This window comes from Nelumbo lutea, chromosome 4, assembly GCF_056320005.1.
Source record: "Nelumbo lutea isolate HS-2025 chromosome 4, American lotus-T2T, whole genome shotgun sequence".
Taxonomy (NCBI): domain Eukaryota; kingdom Viridiplantae; phylum Streptophyta; class Magnoliopsida; order Proteales; family Nelumbonaceae; genus Nelumbo; species Nelumbo lutea.
Window position 1 is genome coordinate 98,054,954 of NC_142687.1, and position 21,000 is coordinate 98,075,953.

The following is a 21,000-nucleotide window of genomic DNA, read 5'->3' on the forward strand; positions in this document are numbered from 1 at the left end:
TGTCTAAAGGATGTACGATCAGTGGTTCCAAATTCTCACTTACGGAAATGCTTTGACTCATCAAAAAGGGGTAAGAAGGGAATGGAAGGAACAAATACTTAGGTTGTTACCTCTCTTGTTCACACCCCTAGTTAGGAACTTAGGGGAAAAAGTTACTTAGTTGTGGACCAATCAAAAAATTATTCATACACATGCATCCTCTCCAAATCCTTTGGTTCCTGGTGTGGTTGTGAATTCATTCTTGTCTATTGATTGATTGATTCTACTTTGCCTAATACAGGTGCAACTACTTCTCGGCCAATACTGGAAAAAGTGGGATGACTGTGTAGTGTTAACATTGTAGAGATCTCTCCTATGGTTGAGGCTATACCATTGATGTTGTGGACTTTCTCATCACACAATGGATTAGGAAGGCCTGATGGCCACAATTACCTACAACCGTAACAAAAGCGGAAAAGGCAGAACTACCCCCAAGCATAAAAAGATCATAAAAACAATACATCAAGAGTGGAAAACACACAACTGTTACCTTTCCAAAATTCTACATTTTGTCAATTCTTAATTTTGTTTTTAGTGGAAAATGGCTGAAATACTTCTAAGCTCTGCACCTTGGGCTACCCTCGTAGGAATACTTTCTATTAATATTCCTTGGTCTGATTGTTCTTAAAACTTCTGTTACTCCTCAAAAATTCTTTTATTTCTTTCCTCCCTAATCTCCACTTCCACAATAGAGCTTCCTTGGTACTGAATGGCATATTGCTTTTCATTATAGTGAATAAGTTATCAAGTAGCTTGCAACTCCTTGATGGCTAAGTAGCACGTTAGAGTTGTTACTATACACCAAAATCTTTAATTACATGATTATTTTATCCAGTAAAAGCGGTATTGCATGGATTCTATTAAATGGATGGTGCGTCCTTGTTGAACACATATCTGAGTCAAATACTTGATGGATTCTTGGGGATGGTTGATACTTCTGTGTGACATTTTTTTCTATCTCATGGCTCATTTGGCATAAATTAACAACTAATGTACAAGATGAATGCTATTTTTTCATGTCAAATGTAATTTAGTAATGAAGGTAACATTTTTTTAATAAATAAAATTCATTAATTTTCAATAGAAGCTGTTGAAGATTAATTAGTTTTATGATGTTCTTCCTCTCAGCAACTCCATTCTGTTGCGGTGTATATGCACAACTACTCTGATGAACTACACCATGCTCTAAGAGATACATGGTCAGGTCCTTCTCAAAGTACTCTTTGGCATTATCTGATATAAAAGCCTTAGTTCTAATTCCAAATTGTGTGAGAACCATTTGGTGGAATTGTCGTACTAAGTTAGGAACCTCATCACGTGATCTCATCAAATATATCCAAGAATATCATGTATAATCATCTACAAACAAGAGAAAGTAACGGAATCCTCCCATGGAAGGGATATGATATGGCTCCCATACATTAGTGTGAACAATATTAAAAGCAAAAGTACTTATTTTATTACTTGGTTTAAAATATTGTTTACAATGCTTTCAGTAGAAAGCTTTATGTGCTGATTCGACCAAGCTTCTTGTGAAAGGAAGAAGAGAAAGTTGGGGATTTCAGCAATAGACAGAGGAAAAGGGAAGAAAAGGAGAATGTCGACTAGGATAGTGATACATAACCCTAGCCGCCAACCCCTCATTCAATTTATAATTAACTTAAATATGAGTTATTACAAAGAGGCCCCTAGTAGGGTGGCAGCTCAAACTAAGTACTTACAATTCTTTTAAAAATAAAAAACTAATGGGCCTAGGGCCCAACAACTTCTTAATTTAAAAGAAAACAAGCTAAACATAAATCGACCCACTCAACACTCCCCCTCAAGTTGGGAATAGATGTCACACATTCCCAACTTGCGTAGATCATGTTGCAGCTTATTCTTCGCAACACCTTTTGTGAGAACATCAGCAAGCTGCATATCAGAAGAAATGTATGGAAGACAAACTTCTCTAGAAGTTGCCCTTTCTCTGATAAAATGTCTATTTACTTCAATGTGCTTAGTTCGGTCATGTTGAACTGGATTATGGGCAATATTGATTGCTGCCTGGTTGTCGCAGTATAGCATCATAGGTTCTTCCGCTTCTGCACATGATCTTGCCACAACTATTTGTTTTTTACTCTTCCATGAAACTAGGTTACCCCCAACTAGAGTGCACACTCCTGAAGTTGATCTTCTGTCATCAAGGCATCCTGCCCAATCCGCATCTGTATAGGTCTCTAGCTTCAGCTGTTCATGATCAGTAAACATTATGCCTCTGCCTAGATGTCCTTTCAAATAAGCAAGGATCCTGTCAACTGCCTTCCAGTGCTGGTCTCGTGGAGCATGCATGTATTGGCTCACTACACTCACTGCATAGGAGATGTTCGGTCTTGTCATACACAAGTATAGTAGCCGACCCACAAGTCTTTGGTATCTCCCAAGGTCCTTCACTGGTTCACCTTTTGATGCACTAATTCTATGGTTCTGATCAATGGGGGTGCTGGTTGCCTTTGTTCCAAGCTTCCCCGTCTCTTGGAGAAGGTCCAAGGCATACTTCCTTTGAGGGATAAAAATTCTATGTTACGATCTTGCAACTTCGATGCCTAAGAAGTATCTTAGTTCTCCAAGATCCTTAATCTCAAATTCCTTATGCATGTTCCTCTTTAAACTATCAATCTCACTCAGATCATTCCCAGTGACAACAATGTCATCCACATAAACAATTAGGATTGACACCAAAGATCCCCTGCACTTCACAAACAAGGTGTGATCAGATTGAGTTTGAGTGTAGCCAAAAACAATCAGGGCCTTTTGAATTTGTCAAACCATGCTCTAGGAGACTATTTCAAGCCATATAGTGACTTCTTCAGCTTGCATACCTTTCCCTTTTCAGAATTATTATAAAAACTAGCTGGAAGATTCATATACACCTCTTCTTGCAGATCCCCATTTTCATCATTACATCCCTCCTGCACTCCTCTTGACACAAAGGCATATGCTTGGGAGAGAGTGACACTGTCCCTAGAAAGATGTTGTCGTGCAATGTCATACTCAGGGTTAAGGCCAACAAGGAATTCAAACACCCTATACTTCTTTAAATGTCTTTGATAGGTAGTTGCATCCTTGGTGGTTTCCCAAGCAAAGGTCTCTAGATGGTCAATCTCTTGCCACAGGGTCTTAAGGACTGAAAAATAGGCTGCAACAGATCTATCTCTCTGCCTTGTGGCAATAATTTGATTTCTCAGTTGATAAGCCCTAGCAACATTCTCCCTTTGTGAATAGGTTTCTGCAACCCCATCCCATATCTCCTTAACAGTGTATGCCCATAAAAAATTTTTACTTATATGTGGCAACATAGAATTACATAACCATGTCATTACCATATAATTTTCTTGCACCCATCGGGAGTTGCTAGTTTCGGGTTTCACCTCTTCACCAGTAATATACCCCTATTTTCCACGAGCCCCAATGGCCATCTTTGCAGATTGGGACCATTCCAAGTAGTTTGTACCATCCTGGACTTTCTTCCCACGAAAGATTCCTTTTCTGTGGGATGGAAGAAGAGAAAGAAAAAGCAACCGCCTTCTCTAGAAGCCTCCAAACCACATGGAACATGAATCGCCTCTTATAGAAAACCCAGAAGAACCCTAAAAAATTAGGGCGCCACTACTTAGGTCAAAATTGAAGAGTCCAACAAAATCAGGACAATTCCCCTTCCTCCAGTTTTTCTTGATTCTGATGAGAAACCCTAGACCAGCTACAGGGCATATAGATCCATCAAGAAAATCCAAAAACTGGGCTTACCTGAGAGCTTCGATCAGCCTCTTAAATCTCCATGCAGTCGGCCGATCTAGGGCTGTAGGAGTGAATCTCTTCAAGAACCTTCAACCTACTCCGAAACCAAGTAGAAAACCTTATGTGCTGATTTGGCCAAGCTTCTTGTGAAAGGAAGAGTAGAAAGTTGGGGGTTTCAGCAATAGACAGAGGAAAGGGAAGAAAAGGAGAAGAAGGTCGACTAGGATAGTGATACATAACCCTAGCCGCCAGCCCCTCATTCTATTTATAATTAACTTAAAAATATGAGTTATTACAAAAACGCTCCTAGTAGGGTGGAAACTCAAACCAAGTACTTACAATTCTTTTAAAAATAAAAAACTAATGGGCCCAAGGCCCAACAACTTCTTAATTTAAAAGAAAACAAACTAAACATAAATCGGCCCACTCAACACTTTCCTAACTAACAACTCTCACACTCCAAAGTAGATAACTGAACAGACTCAAACAACTTTGGGAAAAGATATTTCAAAGAACTAAAAGAAAGATGTCCCAAGCGATTGTAACAAAGCATAATCTGGTTCACTGGCTCTGACCCACTACTACTGTTGCTGCTAACATGATGACCCTAATGTCTCGGAATCTAATCCAGAAGGTAGACTCCATTCACCTCACGACCACTGCCAATCATCTTCTTTGACTCCAGATCTTGCAAAACATAATTACCGGGAAAAAAGGTCACGGAACAATTCAAATTTTTTGTCAAAGAACTAATAGACAGTAGGTTTGTATGAAGTATAGGGACATGTAAAATAGAAGACATAGTTATATCATTGGTCACTCTAACTGTCCCCTTCCCAGCAATGGGCATATGTGAACCATCTGCTGTAGAGCGGAGCACAACTGATAGGAATTGAAAATGGTAGGGGCATTAGTCATATGCTCAGATGCTCCTAAGTATATAATCCAGGGAGGTCCCTCCTTACCTGAAGTGGATGCAAGATTTGCTGTTGCATATGAACTACCTGTATGTGCAAAGGAAGTGGTGTAGTTGGTTCCTACATTCTACTGTCCATCTGGAAGGCTAGAGCTAGGTGAATCTTTCTTACTCATAAGTTGTCCAAACCTCTCCAATTCTTTTCTCATTGCTACTATTGTAATGGATTCCCAATCAATTTGGGAGAGAGGGGCTGAAGAGTCTCCTGTAGTGGCTACATTTGCATTTCCCTTCTTGTTTCTCATTCGAGCAGGCATAAGATTTGTATGAAGCTGTCCAACAAGTGTCCCTGGTATGCTTAGGCTTCTTGCAATAATCACACACCAAGTCCTTCTTGTCTTCCCTTCTAGTCTCACTACTCCCCATGTCTCCATTCGGCTTAGGTTTTGTTGTACCAACCATAGCCAACTGGTCAATCCCAGGTTGTCTCAACATTACATTCCTCCTATTCTCCTCTTTTGAGACAAAGGCATAGGCCTGAGAGAGTGTCACACCCTCCATAGAAAGAATATGTTGCCTAGCAATGTCAAATTCAAGGTTCAGCCCTGCCAAGAACTCAAAAACCCTATTCCTCTCTACCAGTCTGTGATAAGTTGTTGCATCATTTACACTTTCCCATACCACGGTTTATAAGTGATCTATTTTCTGTCATAGGGTTTTCAACATGGAGAAATACACAACAAGAGGTTTTTCTCCCTGTTTCATACTTATCACCTGATTTCTTAACTAGTAGGCCCTGGCTTCATTTTGCTTCTGAGAGTAGGTTTCAGTCACTCCATCCAAATCTCCTTAGCAGTATTAGCTCATAGGAAATTTTTTGCAATATGAGGTAACACGGAATTACACAGCCAAGACATTACCATGTAATTCTCCTGCACCCATCGGGAAGAATCTGTATCGGGTTTCTTCTCCCTAGTGAGATACCCTAATTTTCCACGGGCACCAATAGCCATCTTAGCTGATTGTGCCCACTCCAAATAATTTGTACCATCAAGTTTTACTATAGTAATGATCTCAGATCCAAAAATATCACTGCTACCTCCAACACCCAGTCCCACAGTACCGGTAGATTTCATCTCGGTATTCCAACTCTCCATCTTACAACAAACAGTTCAACAGTAAGAAAAAAATAGATTGGAAACCTTCAAAAAATAATTTAATATCACAAGCATAGAAACCACCCTTGCAAAAGAAGAAAACCCTAGCTGGAGGGAAATCTCTCTTCTCTCCATGCCTTCCAACAGAGAGAAAAGTGAATCAACCACTTTGGGAGGCCCAGAAAAGTCCAGAAACCAAACCGCCCTCTTTAGAAAATCAAAAGAGAACTAACAATACCTGGGTGCCCAAGATCATATAAAAAACAAAGAGTCCAACTTTTCTGGGACTCTTCCCCGTACTCTAGTTCTTCCTGATTTTGATGTCGAACAGTAGATCACCTTCCTGATGACTAGATCCCATCAAAAACTTTAAGAATTGGGCAATTTATAGCAGATCGATCAGCCCTTTCCTACTTCATGCAGTCGGCTGATCTAGGGCTGCATGAGAATGCTCCAAGAAACCCTAGCCGATGCTCTGATACCAAGTAGAAATCTGCTGAATTAAAAAATTATAAAAGAAAAGTAATTTTTTGAAGAGAGAAGGAGAAGAAGAGAAGAAGAGAAGTTGAAAAGAAAAGAGAGCAATAATCTGGCCGCCCCCTTCACTTATTATTTATACTAAAATAATAGAACAGTACAAAGAAACTATGCCCTTATAGGGCAGCAAAACATAAAACAACATATATAACACTCAAAAACATAATAAAATTTGGACTCACATAATTATTGTGGTCCCCACCTCCTATCTAACAACTAACATAAAACATCTACTCAGAAAAACATCATAAAACTAATTAATGTTCAACACTCCCCTTCAAGTTGGGAGTAAATGTTCAATCTTGTCCTTTGGCACCCCTTTAGTGAGAACATCAGCCAGCTGCAACTCTGAAGAGACATAAGTCAAACAAACTTCTCCGGTTGTTACCCTTTCTCTTATAAAGTGTCTATCAACTTCAATGTGTTTTGTCTTATCATGCTGAATTGGATTGTGGGCAATATTGATTGCAGCCTGATTGTCACAGTATAACATCATAGGTTCATCTGCTTTCACCCCAATCTCACTCAAAAGATATCTAACCCAAAGAAATTCTGAGACACCATGAGCCATGGATCTATACTCAGCCTCTGCACTTGACCTTGCTATAACCGCTTGCATCATACTCTTCCAGGAGATCAAGTTTCCACCTACAAAGGTAGACACTCCTGATGTAGACCTCCTATCATCTAAGCATCCTGCCCAGTCTGTATCTGTATAGGATTCTAGCTTCAGATTCTCATGATTTGAGAAAAGAATGCCTTTGCCAAGGTGCTTTTTCAAATATGCAAGTATTCTCTCAATAGCTTCCGAGTGCTGAACCCGAGGTGCATGCATGTACTGATTCACAACACTGACAACATAAGAAATATCTAGACGTGTCATACACAAATACAGCAGTCGGCCCACCATTCTTTGATATCTCCCCACATCCTTTACCAACTCACCATCCACACCATTAATTCTGTGATTTGGACAAATTGGAGTATCTACTAGTTTGGTCCCTAGCTTCCCAGTTTCCTGCAGTAGGTCAAGTACATACTTTCTCTGTGAAATGAAGATCCCATGCTTGGATCTTGCAACTTCAATCCCTAAGAAGTATTTGAGTTCACCAAGATCTTTGATCTAAAATTCTTACTGCAATTATTTTTTGAGATCATCAATCTCCTCCAGATCATTTCCTGTCACTACTATATCATCCACATACACAATCAGAATTGACACCAAAGCATCTCTCCTCTTCACAAAGAGGGTGTGATCAAATTGTCTATGTGTATCCAAAACGGATGAGTGCCCCTTTGAACCTGTCAAACCAAGCCCTAGGTGATTGCTTCAGTCAATACAGAAATTTTCAGAGTCTGCACACTTTTTCTTTACCAACATTTTTCATAAAAGCCTGTTGGAATGTCCATATATACCTCCTATAAATCACCATTGAGGAAAGAATTTTTGACATCAAGCTGGAACAAGGGCCATGAATAGGTGGTTGCTAGAGATAAAAGGATACGAACTGAACTCATCTTAGCTACTGGTGCAAAGGTTTCCAAATAATCAAAGAGTCTTATGGTGTATGCTTCAGTTCCTGTACAGTTCTGGGGAGATGTAGTTCTTATAGCCGTGCATTTGATTAACTGTGTTCCTTCACAGGCTTTGGGGTTTAAAGTGCCATTTAGCCTTTTTTTTTCCAGATGGAGAGATATTTCATATACCTCTGAGGGTTTTTGGTTGTATTTCTTTTGTTCACATTCTTGGCCCTCATCGCAAGAAATTGGATCCTAAGGCCAAGAAATGTGTTTTTCTTGGGTATGCTCAGAACCAAAAGGGGTATTGTTGTTATGACCCAGTGTCGATGAGCAAATTTGTCACTATGGATGTTACCTTCTTTGAATCCACATTCTTCTTCTCGAGTGGTTCTCCTCAGGGGGAGAGTTTTGGGGAGGAGAACTCACAATCTGTTCCTCTTCCTGTTTCTGTGGTGCCTCCATTAGTTCAGCTAGCAACTACATCAGTTTAGCCAGCACCTGCACCTCCAGTTTCATTACCTGAGCCACTACAGACAGCCTCACAGAAATATCAACGCCCACAGATGATGGTTGACTCCACACATCCTCAACCCACACCACTCTCTGTCAGTCCTTCTAAAACTCTAGATTCAGCAGATACAGTTCCAGGTATTCCTCTCGAGCCTAAGCCTGTTATGTTTTCTGATGATAATGTTTCTGTCCCTAACACCATTGTTGCAACTAATCCCACTAACCTTGATCTTCCCATTGCACTTCGTAAGGAGAAGAGAAAGTGTACAACCCACTGCATTTCACACCATCTTTCCTACAATGCCTTATCCACCTCCTATCTAACAACTAACATAAAACATCTACTCAGAAAAACATCATAAAACTAATTAATATTCAACAGAAGCAAAGGATAACAGCCGTTACAAGCATTCGAATGGGAGGCGTGAAGTGTAGCGTCACTCTTCAACAAAGAAATACAACAGGTTCACACATGGACCCAATACATCTGGTCCCTAGTTACCCCTTGCTTAGCTAGAGAATCAGCCAGTGCATTGGCCTCCCTTCCCACCCATTGTGTTAGCCAAATCATTGAATCTGGGTTTTTTAGCCAACCCACCACCACCTTGGAGTCCCCTTCTATCACCAATTTCTCCATGCCTAACTTTTTTGCAATTTGGATGCTTTTTGGGCTGCATATAGTTCTGCCTTTAAAGAGTCTCCATTTCCCATTTGGGTGCCTTGTCTCTTAAAGCCCCTCCTATTCCAGATGGACCTGGGTTGCCTTGACTGCTCCCATCAAAGTTTAGTTTCAACCAATCTTCATTTGGAGGTGTCCAAGCCATCCCTGCTTTAACTTTCTACACTGCACTAAAGGCTACCAAGCTCCAATTCCTCCAAATATCATCAAAGGAGAAAGATTTGAATAGGTACATTGTTTGTAACCAATGTATAACCATGGTCATTACACACTCCATAATTCGTTGTTTACTTCTTTCATTCTCTTGGAAGATTCTGGTATATCTTTCTTCCCATAATGTCCAGATTACTGCTGCTCTAGTGCACCTCCACATTATTCTTCTCCTTTTCTTCGGTAAACCATAGGTAGATGGATCAAACATCATTTTAATCTCTATTTGCGTTTTCCACTTGCACTTAAACAAAGAGAAAACCAATTCCAGATTTCTTTAGCAAATGAGCAGGAGATTAGTAAGTGATAACAAGATTCATTATCGGATTTACATAGAGCGCACCAATTCGGGGAAATACACAGAGAAGGTCTTTTCTTTTGCAACGAATCCAAAGTGTTAATTTTCCCAAGAGCCGCTTCCCAACAGAAAACTTTAATTTTAGGGGGAATCGGCTGAAACCAAATTTCTTTCCAAGGAAAGGACAAAGAGGAAGGGGACTGGCAAAGAGCTTTAAAAAAGGATGCACAAGAAATGAAACCTTTAGGACTTGGGTTCCAAATTCTTCTATCTAGATTAGAAAGCTCTAAGCAGACTTTATCAAGGAGAAGTAGAAGCTCTGATAGACAAGTAGCCTCCTCATCCCTCAACCCCCGCCAAAACTCAAGATCCCAGTTAAAACTCAAAAGGCAAAGAAGGAAGGATAGGAAAATTGGAGATCACCTCATTTTTATACAAAGAGATAGAATACAGGGAACAAAAAGCCGGTTACCAAACCAAATGTCCCCCCCTTAAACAAATTAAATTCCCTGAGTAAACATCATACCTGATATACTTGAGGAATTGAGGAGGAGACTATGGATCTCCTTCCAAGGTGCTGCCAAGGTAGCCCTTCATGATACACCAGCATCCCAACCATTCTCTGATCTCCCATGTATGCTAGCCAATATCTCAACCCACAAATTTTCCCTTTCTAAGGCCATCTCCATATTCATTTCCCTAAGAGCATTGTATTCTTCTTTCTTACATTCCCAAGACCTAAATCACCCTCTTCCTTGCTTCTACACACCACCTCCCTATTTACTAAGTGATCTATCCTGGTCTCTCTTGGCTCCCAAAGGAAATCTCTCATGATTTTTTTTTTCAGTTTCTTTTCTTCCCTTGGTGGGATCCTACAAATAGAGAGGAAATAGATGGGTAGGTTAGCCAATGTTGATCTTGTCAGAATAATCCTACATCCCAAAGAGATATAATTTCTCTTCCAAGCAGCCAGTTTCTTTTTACATCTTTCTACAATTGGGTTCCAAAAGCTGCTTTCCTTTGGGTTTGCACCTAGAGGTAGCCCTAGATAGGTCAAAGGCCAAGGGGTGATATGACATTCTAAGCAACATTTTTCATAATGTTAGAATCCAAAAATTAATAACTATTTTAAATAGTATGTACTTTTCATGGATGTTTCCATGAATCCATGTTTTCTTATTTTTCCAAGTCAGACTCTTGAACATGTACCGGATTCCTGCGCCTGTGTTCATATCCATGCAACACTGACTAAAAGGCAATGTTATAAGTCATTCAGTTTAGCCACTTCAGCTGTTATCAAAATGAGTTTCAATTTCCTAATCAATTTAAGGATGCAGGTAATGGAAGTTCCAACTTTTTTTTTTTTTTTGATCTTTGCAGATTATAAGTGATTGGGAGAAGAACATGTCTTGGCTCCCCAAAGCTAGAATAGATGAGGTATCAATATTTCATCTGATTCAACTTATTTTGTTTTGACTATAATAGATCAGTATTGGGCTTTTTATTGATATTTTATGATTAAGAAACATGATAAAGATCAAGAATGATATCTGGTACTTCAGGTTTTGAACGATGCTGACAAGGTCAAGAGTTGGTTGGAGGAGAAGGAGGCTGAGCAGCAGAAGTATGCTATTCCTCTCTCTTTCTATAATCACTGTGTTAATGAGCTACTATTTTATTGATGCATTGATGAGTATATTATTCACAAAAAGAGGCAATAGAGATCTGCAAAATCATTTAATGGGACCTGTCCTCTGGTGTAACCTAGGTACATGGCATAGGTACTACTAATTGGCCAAGGGTCAAGAGTTGTTTTTATGTATACTCCTAAACATTCTGACATGGAGACACAGCTATATAAGAATATATAAAATAAAATTTCAGAAATTAAGAGAGCAAGTATAATATTGATCTTACTGGGCCCCAAATCCCAAGTCCCAAGTCTCAACTACTGTCTTAAAACAAAAGGACTATGCTAAAGTGTAGGCTAGTGCTAAATTTTCCTTTGCTCATAGTGGCCTATCCAAGTTAATGTAAGATATGTCTCCAGTATCTTGCATGCATGACTACTGTTTAATAGGTATAATGTTTCTTTGGGCTCGAGCTTGACACAGTGGCAATTCTGTACTTTTGTGAACAACATGGGCCCTATTATTTGTAAATACACATTGTAAGCCATTTTTTGGATAGAAAATTAATTGACAGAGTTACTTTCAAGTTTCAAGAGGTGAAAGTTTCCTTGTATGTTTCTTCTAAACGTAAACCCCTATTTTCTCTATTTTCTCTCATTTTTATATATTCTCTTCCCTTCTAACTCTCTGTTATAAATTCAATAATCAAGATCTTCTTGTTAGCATCTATTGTAGATGTTAACAAGACTTCAGTTCACTCCTTAGGACCTTGTAGACTTGAGTAAGTTTCTCATTCAATTTCCTTAGTTTTGAGTTCAACTTTTCTTGGTCTTTTTTGTACAAGATTAGTTCATATCCATTTTAAATTATACCTCACTTATTATTTTTCATTATAATTCATCCTGCTATGTTTCAACCCAAATTGCGACCAAAGCCCTAGTTATTAGGATTTTAGTATATTAACAAAACGAGGACTTTCAGCCTTTTGGTCCTAAACTACTAAGAACCTTTTAAAGTTAAATTAAGTTTTTCATTTGGTGGAGAAGTGGATTGGAACTAAAGACTGAACTGATGGGAAGCCGAAGTGGAGTAGTTTTTCATTTTGTGAGTAGATGGAAGTCTGAACTGATTATTGAAGCGAAGAAATTTTTATTTGAGAGCGGAAGGGCCAGAGGAAAGGACCTGTTAAAAATTAGGGAGGATAGGAAGGCCACGATACTATTGTTTGAGGAAGCAATGCCATGGTTAAAGGGCTTTATTGATGGTGTTATACAATCGGTTAGGACAATAGGATGGAAAAATGTCTTTGAATTGAGAAAGAAGAGGTACGAAGTGGAACTGAGATGCAATGGTAAAGGCTGGTTCATCATGGTCACAGAATATTTCAACGCAAGAAGACAATTGCTTTGTTTACTGGAAGGGAAGAAGAAACAAGGTTGGATGGCCTTTGCGTAGGGGTTGCAACAGTTTCTTGTCTCTGTCGATGTGGTGTTGGAGCAAGAACAAAGTTCAGCACCCATTAAAAGCCTGGAGAAGCCGTTGAAGAGCTCATGCAGTGACGGTGAACTTATTTCGAGCTCTAATACAGGGGTGAAGCTGTGGTTTGAGGGTGAGAAAGAAGACTGGGAGTGGAGAATGGTGATCTCAGCGAGCAAAGCAATACAAGATTGGAGGAAGGCCCTAAACCCAGTGGTGCACAACTTGAAGCTGGAGTCCGAGGTTGCTCTGAAACCATTCTCAGATAGGAAGGCAGTGTTGAGAATTGGCGATGAAAAAATCAAGGGATTTACATCTTTTGAATGTGAAGAAGGTTTGATTCAGATTCAAAACTGGAAATTGTTGTGTAATGAGATGGAACATGTCTATGGAAGTTTCTTGCTCAAATTGGTAGGTCTTCCCTTCCATCTCTGGAGTGAAGCAAATCTGGGAAATATTGTGAAGCTGCTAGGTGGAGAAATGGAGGAAGTCCATCTGCAAGACTTTCGTGCCGCTGTGGTTAGGATGGTCAGGGTGAGACCGGAATCGCTCCCAAGAACAATAGAGGTTTTTGCTGAAGGTACATGGTTTAAAGTATGGTTGGTTTCAGAGGTGGAGGCAGAGCTGTGGAGATGAAGACCCAAGGTAGAAGACAATGCTAACGTGGAGGGTTGGACTACTAGAGGCCTACAATTGGAGGGTAGACCTGTTCATGGGCCAGGTGGCCCGATGGCCCGGCCTGGCCTGGCCTGGCCCTCGGACGGGCTTGAACAGGTATATAGGCCCGCGGACTTAACCTCGGGCCAAAAAGCCCGGCCCACAATAAATTCGAGCCGGGCTCGAAATTTGCCAAAATGGCCCGGCCCAACCTATTACTAAACCTAAAAGCCCTAGTTGAATACCCTTCTTTTTCCAACCGAATTCTTATTCTCCACATCCTCTTTCCATTTTTTATATTCTTTTTTTAATATAAATAAATTTTGAATTTATACTTTTTTTAATGTAAATAAATTCTGATTTATATTGATTATTGAATAGGGAAAATTTCTAATTTTTTTTATTAGGTCGAGCTTTGGGCTCGGGCCCAAGTTGTAGGCCCGTTGGTCAGGCCGAGCTCAGGCTCGGGCCTAATATATTTCTGTTAGTGAAGAGTAAAAGCCTGGCCCATGAACAGGTCTACTAGAGGGTAAGACTGAACATAGGGGCCACCTTAGAAGGGAAGCTGAAAAGTTGGTGGGAGAGAACCAAAAGCCACGAAATCTATTAAAAGAAATAAATTCAAAATTTTTTGAATTAGCTGGTAACTCAAAGGGACAAGACACCTTCACTGACGTGGTTAAGGGAGATTTTTGCAGGCTGGGTCATTTGAACCAATGGGTGGACCGATCAGCTCAGCCAGAAGGGGGAATCCCTACCCACGTTATTGTTTAAGTGAGCATGTGGATCGGGGGAGACAGTTGGGGACTATAGACGATAATCATCGTCTATCTTCTTCTTCTTTGAAAATTTTGGACGGGGACGTTGTAGGTGATCTCAGGCAGTCAGAGCGAAGCTCAAGTACTCTTCGGTGGGTGCCTCACGCAGTTCCTGAAACACCCAGGGAGGGACGAACATCACAAGACAGACCAAACCCCAGGTACGATCGAGCTCATCTCGAGGAAAAGGATGGTTTTGACGAGGGCTGGGTGGACTGCGAAATGGAGGAAGAAGACGTGGAAGAAGTTTCGGATAGCCAGTCCAGTTTAGGCAGTGTTTTGGGTGTGAAGTTTTCAGAGGAAGAAGCTGCTACAAATTTTGATCTGGATACATTGTTCTCACAAAGACCAGGTGCGGTAACGTCTCACTGTGCTGAGGAAGAGCCGTACATTGTTGTCGCTGAACACATTTTGAACTCTGGGGGTGGAAACTCTAACTCACACTCAGAAGCTCCATCTCAAAATCTCCTTGCTGAATAGGTTTTTTGTAAAGGATCCCTCGAGACTTCTCAAAAGCAATATGGGGACACAGTGGGGAGGCATAAATAGGTGGGTAAGAGTTGTGATCTCTATTTAACAGAGGTGACAGAAAGTCTAACTAATCAGAACCGAGCCTTGGAACCAGATGGAACCCACATTCCTTATCAAGGCCAGACCGTTTTTGTATCCAACTCCAACACTCCCCATCTTTCCCACCACAACCTAGGTAATCGTGTCCTTTCGTTTTGTGATACTAACTGTTGCTTTTTGACTTTCGTGCCAAATATAGATCCCAACCCAGATGTTGCAGCCCTTGAAGGAGGGGATGGGGTGAGAGAAAATAGAAGTGACAAGGAGGGTTAGGAGAGACAAGTAGGGAATGAAGGAGAAACAGAAAAAAAAGAAAAGAATCTTGGAAATCCTAGAGTGTCTATTAAATGAAGCAGTGGTGGAAAACAGTTAAAAGAAAGGACCAGAGGGAGTTAGAGTAGAGGGTTCTGAGGAGGAAGGAGATAGAAGGGGGGAGACAACAACAGGGGAGGGAAGTAGAAATTCAAGTGTAAGAGATGTAATTAGTGAGGATTCTGTGGCGGGTTTTGTACAAAAACCGGGGTGCAAATTGAAAGATCCAAATGCTCTCAAAGTATTTTTGAAAACAAAGAAAGAAGAAGCAAAATCTAAAAGGAGAAGAGTGAGTGAGGCTGAAAGGCTGCTAAAGGAGGTGGGAGGAGATAGAAGTTTGAAGGTTAAAGGAGAAGGAAGAGGAATAATTGAGGGTAGGAGGGTCTAAGGGGAAAGAAGATAGTTAGATGAGGATCTTAAGCTGGAGTGTCAGAGGTTTGGGAAGTGCTAGGAAGAGAGCAGTAAGAAAAGAGGCCATCAAGAAAACAGACCCAGATGTGGTACTTTTGCAGGAGAGACCAAGAGAGCAGATTTTGGCATTAGGTGGGCAAGGAGTGTTTGGAGAGGCAGGGGGATTAGCTTGGCGGCTCTACCTTCTTGGGGGACTGTGGGGGGTGTTGTCACAATGTGGAAGAATGAAGTACTCATAGGTCGGGAAGAGTTAATAGGACAATTTTCAATTTCCTTGAAGTTTAAACAAGTGGAGGATGGGTTTGAATGGGTGATTACCAATGTATATGGTCCAAATGATTACAGAGAGAGAGGGAAGTTGTGGGAAGAACTGGTCGATATAAGGGGACTATGGGAAGGGCCTTGGTGTCTTGGAGGTGACTTTAATGTTATAAGATTCCTGGAAGAGACAAATAGTCCAAGGCGGAGATCGACCTTGAGTATGAGGAAATTCAATCAGTTTGTGGATGTTTACGAGCTTAAAGAGATCCCACTATCACACAACTGTTTTACTTGGTCCAATCTCCAAGTGAACCTGATTTGCTCTAAGCTGGATAGATTTCTCTTCTCAAATGATTGGGAAGAACATTGGGGAAATCTAAACTCTAGAGCATATCCAAGGGTGACTTCAGACCATTAGCCTATTGTAATCTGTAGGGAGGAAGTGAGAAGTGTTGGTCCTGCTCCCTTTAGGTTTGAAAACATGTGGCTAGGACACCTGGGGTTCATAAAGAAAGTCAAAGAGTGGTGGCTAGAAAGCAATCCAACAGTGAAATGGAGTGGAATGAGGTTTCATAAGAAGCTCCAATATTTGAAAGGCAAAATCAAGGAGTGGAATCTATTAGAGTTTGGGAGATTAGAGGAAAGAAAGCGAATAGTGACTGTACAAATTGAGGACCTGGATGGCAAGGAAGAAAGGGGTTGTCTTACAGAAGAAGATAAGGAGATAAGATGGAATTTGCGTAAACAGTTAGAGGATTATCTTCTTCAGGAGGAAATAAGTTGGAGACAAAAATCAAGGTGTAAATGGCTGAAGGAGGGGGATAGAAATACCAAAATTTTTCATGCGATGGCAAGTGGAAGAAGAAGAAGGAATTTTGTATCAAGTCTGGAGATTGAAGAAGGGGTTACAATATCCACCCAAAGAGAAATAGCAGGGGCTTTTGCAAATCACTTTAGGTCTATCTTTAGAAAACCCCTAAATAATAGGGTGTGGATTGAGGGTATGGAATGGCCAACTTTGCAGATAGATGATAACGATTGGTTGGAAAGGAAATTTGAAGTGGAAGAGATAAGGGAGGCAGTGTTCTCTATGGATAGATCAAAGGCACCAGGCCCAAATGGTTTTACGATGGCTTTTTATCAAGATTGCTGGGAGATATTAAAGAAAGATCTATGGATTGTGTTTGATTAATTCCACTCTAGAGGGTGATCAACCCAGGGCTGAACTCCACTTTTATTGCACTTGTTCCTAAGAAGAGGAATGCATGTCACCCAAAGGATTTCAGGCTGATCAGCCTAGTCAACAGCCTTTTTAAGATTATCACCAAGGTATTGTCCATCAGAATAAGGAAAGTGCTCCCAACAATTATAGCAGATAATCAAGGAGCCTTTGTGAAGGGGAGACACAGATCAGATTCTGATAGCAAATGAGAGCTTGGAGGAGTTTAAGAGATCCAAGAAAAAAGGGTTGATTTGTAAATTGGATTTGGAAAAGGCTTATGATTTGGTGGATTGGTCTTTCTTGATGGAGGTGATGACCAATTTTGGTTTTGGGGATAATTGGTGCAGATGGATCTTGGGTTGTATCAGGAACTACCATTACTCCATACTAGTAAATGGGACAGTGGTCGATTTCTTCCCAGCCTTGAGAGGGATTAGGCAAGGAGACCCCCTCTTTCCCTTCTTATTTACTTTGGTAGCTGAAGTTCTGGGGAGACTAATTTATAGAGCAGATTCCAGGGGCTTAATCAGAGGTTGGAGAGTTGGGAGGGAGCTTGTGCCACTCACACATTTGCAATTTGTAGATGACACCATACTCTTTTGTGAAGCAAGGGACCCTAACAAGGTTAGAAACTTGAAGCTCACTATACGACTTTTTGAGCAAATGTCAAACCTTTAAGGTGAATTTTGAGAAGAGTTGTATAGTTGGGGTAAATATGGGCAAGGGGGAGATTTCTAAGGCTGCAAACTTATTAGAATGTGCAATAGCAAACTGGCCCCTTAATTACCTTGGTTTGCCATTGGGTGATAACCCTCAAAAAGGTGAGCTTTGGGTTCCGGTTGTGGAGAGGTTTGAAAAGAAATTAGCAACTTGGAAGAAAAACTATTTGTCTCTTGGAGGGAGAACCACTCTAATCAGATCTAATTTAGCTAACCTTCCTATTTACTTTTGTCAATCTTCAAGATTCCAACAAAGGTGGCTAGTAGATTAGAAAAAATAATGAGAGACTTTCTCTGGGAGCTGAGGGAGGAGAAGAAGGACCATAGGGTGGGGTGGGAGATGGTTTATAGGAGTATGAGGGAGGGAGGTTTGGGTATCAGGAATTTAAGGAATAGGAACTTGGCTCTTCTGGGGAAATGGCTTTGGAGATTCTCATTGGAGAAGGACAAACTTTGGGTGAAGATAGTGGAAAGTATTCATGGGGTTGCAGCAAATGGATGGGACTCTGGGATTCTGGCAAGGAGTACAAGAGCATCTCCTTGGAAAACTATTCAAGCTATTCTACCATTGTTCTCTCCATAGATCAGGTATGACTTGCACTCAGGCAATCTCGTTAATTTTTGGGAACATGTTTGGATTGGGGACTCCTCCCTAAAAGACCAATTCCCAAGCCTTTTTGCCCTTTCCACTTTTAAAAATGAACCGGTGTCTTCATCCATTGTTCCTTCTAATTCTATTTCTGGGGTTGGCTGGAATTTGGGCCTGCGAAGAGATATCAGGGACACAGAGCTTGATGGTATCCCATCACTGTTATCCATTCTTGAAGGGGTGTTCCTAGAGCCAACAAAGGCATATAGTAGAATTTGGACTCTCACCCCCTCTGGTTCTTTCACTTGTGCCTCTTTCTTTAGCGCTCTCACACATTCTTCTTCTACAGGCTTGTCTTTCCCTGTTAAAGAGGTGTGGTGTCATCCTTACCTCCTAAGGTTGGGGGTTTTTGTTGGGAAGCCTCTGAAAACCTTGGCTCTGTTCGCAGAATTCTCAGTTGATGAACTGCAAAGAAAGTGGAAGGTGATAGCAGAATTTGTTCCAATGAGGAAGGCCTCAAATGTTTGTTGGATCCCCCCTTCCCATGACTTTGTTAAACTGAACTTTGATGGCAGCAGCTTGGGCAATCCAGGGCCTTCCGGAATAGGAGTAATAAGAGATGAACAAGGGAAGCTGTTAGCTATGTATTCTGGACCAGTTGGGGTGGGAGATTCTTTGAGAGCTGAGATTCTTGCAGCTCTTGAAGGGGTACAAAGAATCAAAGATATGCATATTAACAAGTTGATCATAGAAGGAGATTCTGAAGTGGTGGTAAACCGGCTGAAAAAGGATAGTCTTAGACTTGGAATTACAGTAATGAAAAGAGGAAATTCAAGTGGCTGACTATGGACATGGAAATCGAATACAAATGGGTAAAAAGAAGTGCGAACTCTTTGGCAGATGGTCTAGCTAGACAAGGGGTGAACAGACATTCTATTTTTTGGGCTGTCTTGTAATTTTTGTTCTTTTGATGCTTAATGGTTGTTCTTGGGAGCTAAGATTGTTTAGCCCCCTTGCCCTGTAATTTTCTCATATTTTTAATATTAATTCAATCCACAGTTATTGATTAAAAAAGAAAAAAAAAAAAAGACTTTTAAAGTTAAATTGCCCCTTGCATCTCAATATCTCAGGGTCCCTTTGGTTCATAGCCAGAATCGAAATTGGAATCACAATCCCTCAGAATTGGAATCAGAATGGTCTATTCCTATAGTCTGTTTGGTTCAGATAGGAATTGGGATCAGCTGGAATGGGATTTCATTCCCGAGGGGGAGGGAATGGCCATTCCCTCAAATGGGGGAATGCTATTCCACCAGGAATGGGAATGCCATTCTGATTCCGCCCATCCAAACAGTTGGAATTGGAATTCCAGACCCCTATTCCTGCAAACCAAATGGGCTGGAAGTCTATTCTCAACCTCACAGGAAAATTCCATTCTTAGACCTACATTATTGGTTCTCAAAAATTTCATTGGTTCAATGAGAAACAAACAATTGTTGAATCTAACCTAGAAAGTCTTAATAGGTGAAGTTGTAATGCTTAGATAGCTTCAGGAAACTTTACTAAAGCTGAAATTCAGCTTATTGAGTCATTCTTTTAAACTTCCAGTTCACCTAGCTCCCATAGGACTACCTGTCCTACATCACCCCATCCTTAACCCACCTTACTCCTACACACTAAGTACCACTTAATCAAGTGATCTTTACCAGTGTCACCCTGCTCTCACAAAAGGTCTCTCATAATCTTCTCAAGTTTTTAGCATTACATCGGGATTCTGATAAATAGGTGGGTTGGTTAGCAAGAATCATCATCATCCATGCCTTTCTATAGGAGTTTGAAAGAAAGAATGGGCGGCAATACTCTCTTCCAGCCCCTTGATATATAAATGAGGGTTTTACAATAATACATGCATAGACAAGTATGTCCCTGCTTAGGTGGCAGCAAAAATACATAAGAACAAAACATAAAAGACAAACATAAGCCTAGGCCCATTACACCCAAACAAAACAAGTACATGAATGACTCCATATGGTTAAGACCCACAGCACTCCCCCTCAAGCTGAGCATAGATTTCTTTCATGCTTAGCTTGCACATAAGCTCTTGAAATCTCGATTTAGTGAGTCCCTTGGTGAACACATCTGCTAATTGTCTTGCAGAAGGCATGTATACACAAATCTCCAAAGACAATCTTTTCCCTCACGAAGTGTCTATCAATTTATTGATAAAAAAAAAAAGTCTGTCAATTTCAATATGTTTTGTTCCATTGTGCTAAACAGGATTATTTGCAACGTTGGTTGCAGCTTGATTGTCACAATACTACTTAAAGGGTCCAGTGATACATTTCCCAATTCACTTAAGAGAATTTTAAGCGAAACTATTTCAGCAACACCGTGAGCCATGGCCCTATTCTTAGTCCAGTACCGTTTGTTTCTTCTCCAAGTTGACTAGATTCCCACCTACAAAGGTGTAATATCCTGATGTGGATCTCCTATCCCTAGGGGAACCAACCCAATCGGCATCAGTATAAGCCTCCACATCATTTTTTTTATAATTTTTAAACAATTACCTCTTTCTAAGGTACATCTTGAGGTACCTTAGGATCCTTTTTACTGCCTTCATATTTGTAATATATATTATAAAAATGAAAAATGAACCAGTCAACCTGTTAACCGATTGATTCAGTTCAGTTTTG

General features: G+C 40.5%; 1 protein-coding gene across 3 annotated transcripts in view; it reads left to right on the forward strand.

The window, feature by feature from the left end:
* The window catches only part of LOC148862101 (heat shock protein 70 (Hsp 70) family protein), a 48,533-nt gene that overhangs the window by 25,720 nt on the left and 1,813 nt on the right, over positions 1-21,000 (forward strand). For all 3 annotated transcript variants that reach the window (XM_088985352.1, XM_088985354.1, XM_088985355.1), the window contains exons 11-12: positions 11,025-11,081; positions 11,207-11,268. In XM_088985352.1, coding sequence (XP_088841478.1) covers positions 11,025-11,081; positions 11,207-11,268 — 119 coding nt within the window. The remainder of the gene's footprint in view (positions 1-11,024; positions 11,082-11,206; positions 11,269-21,000) is intronic.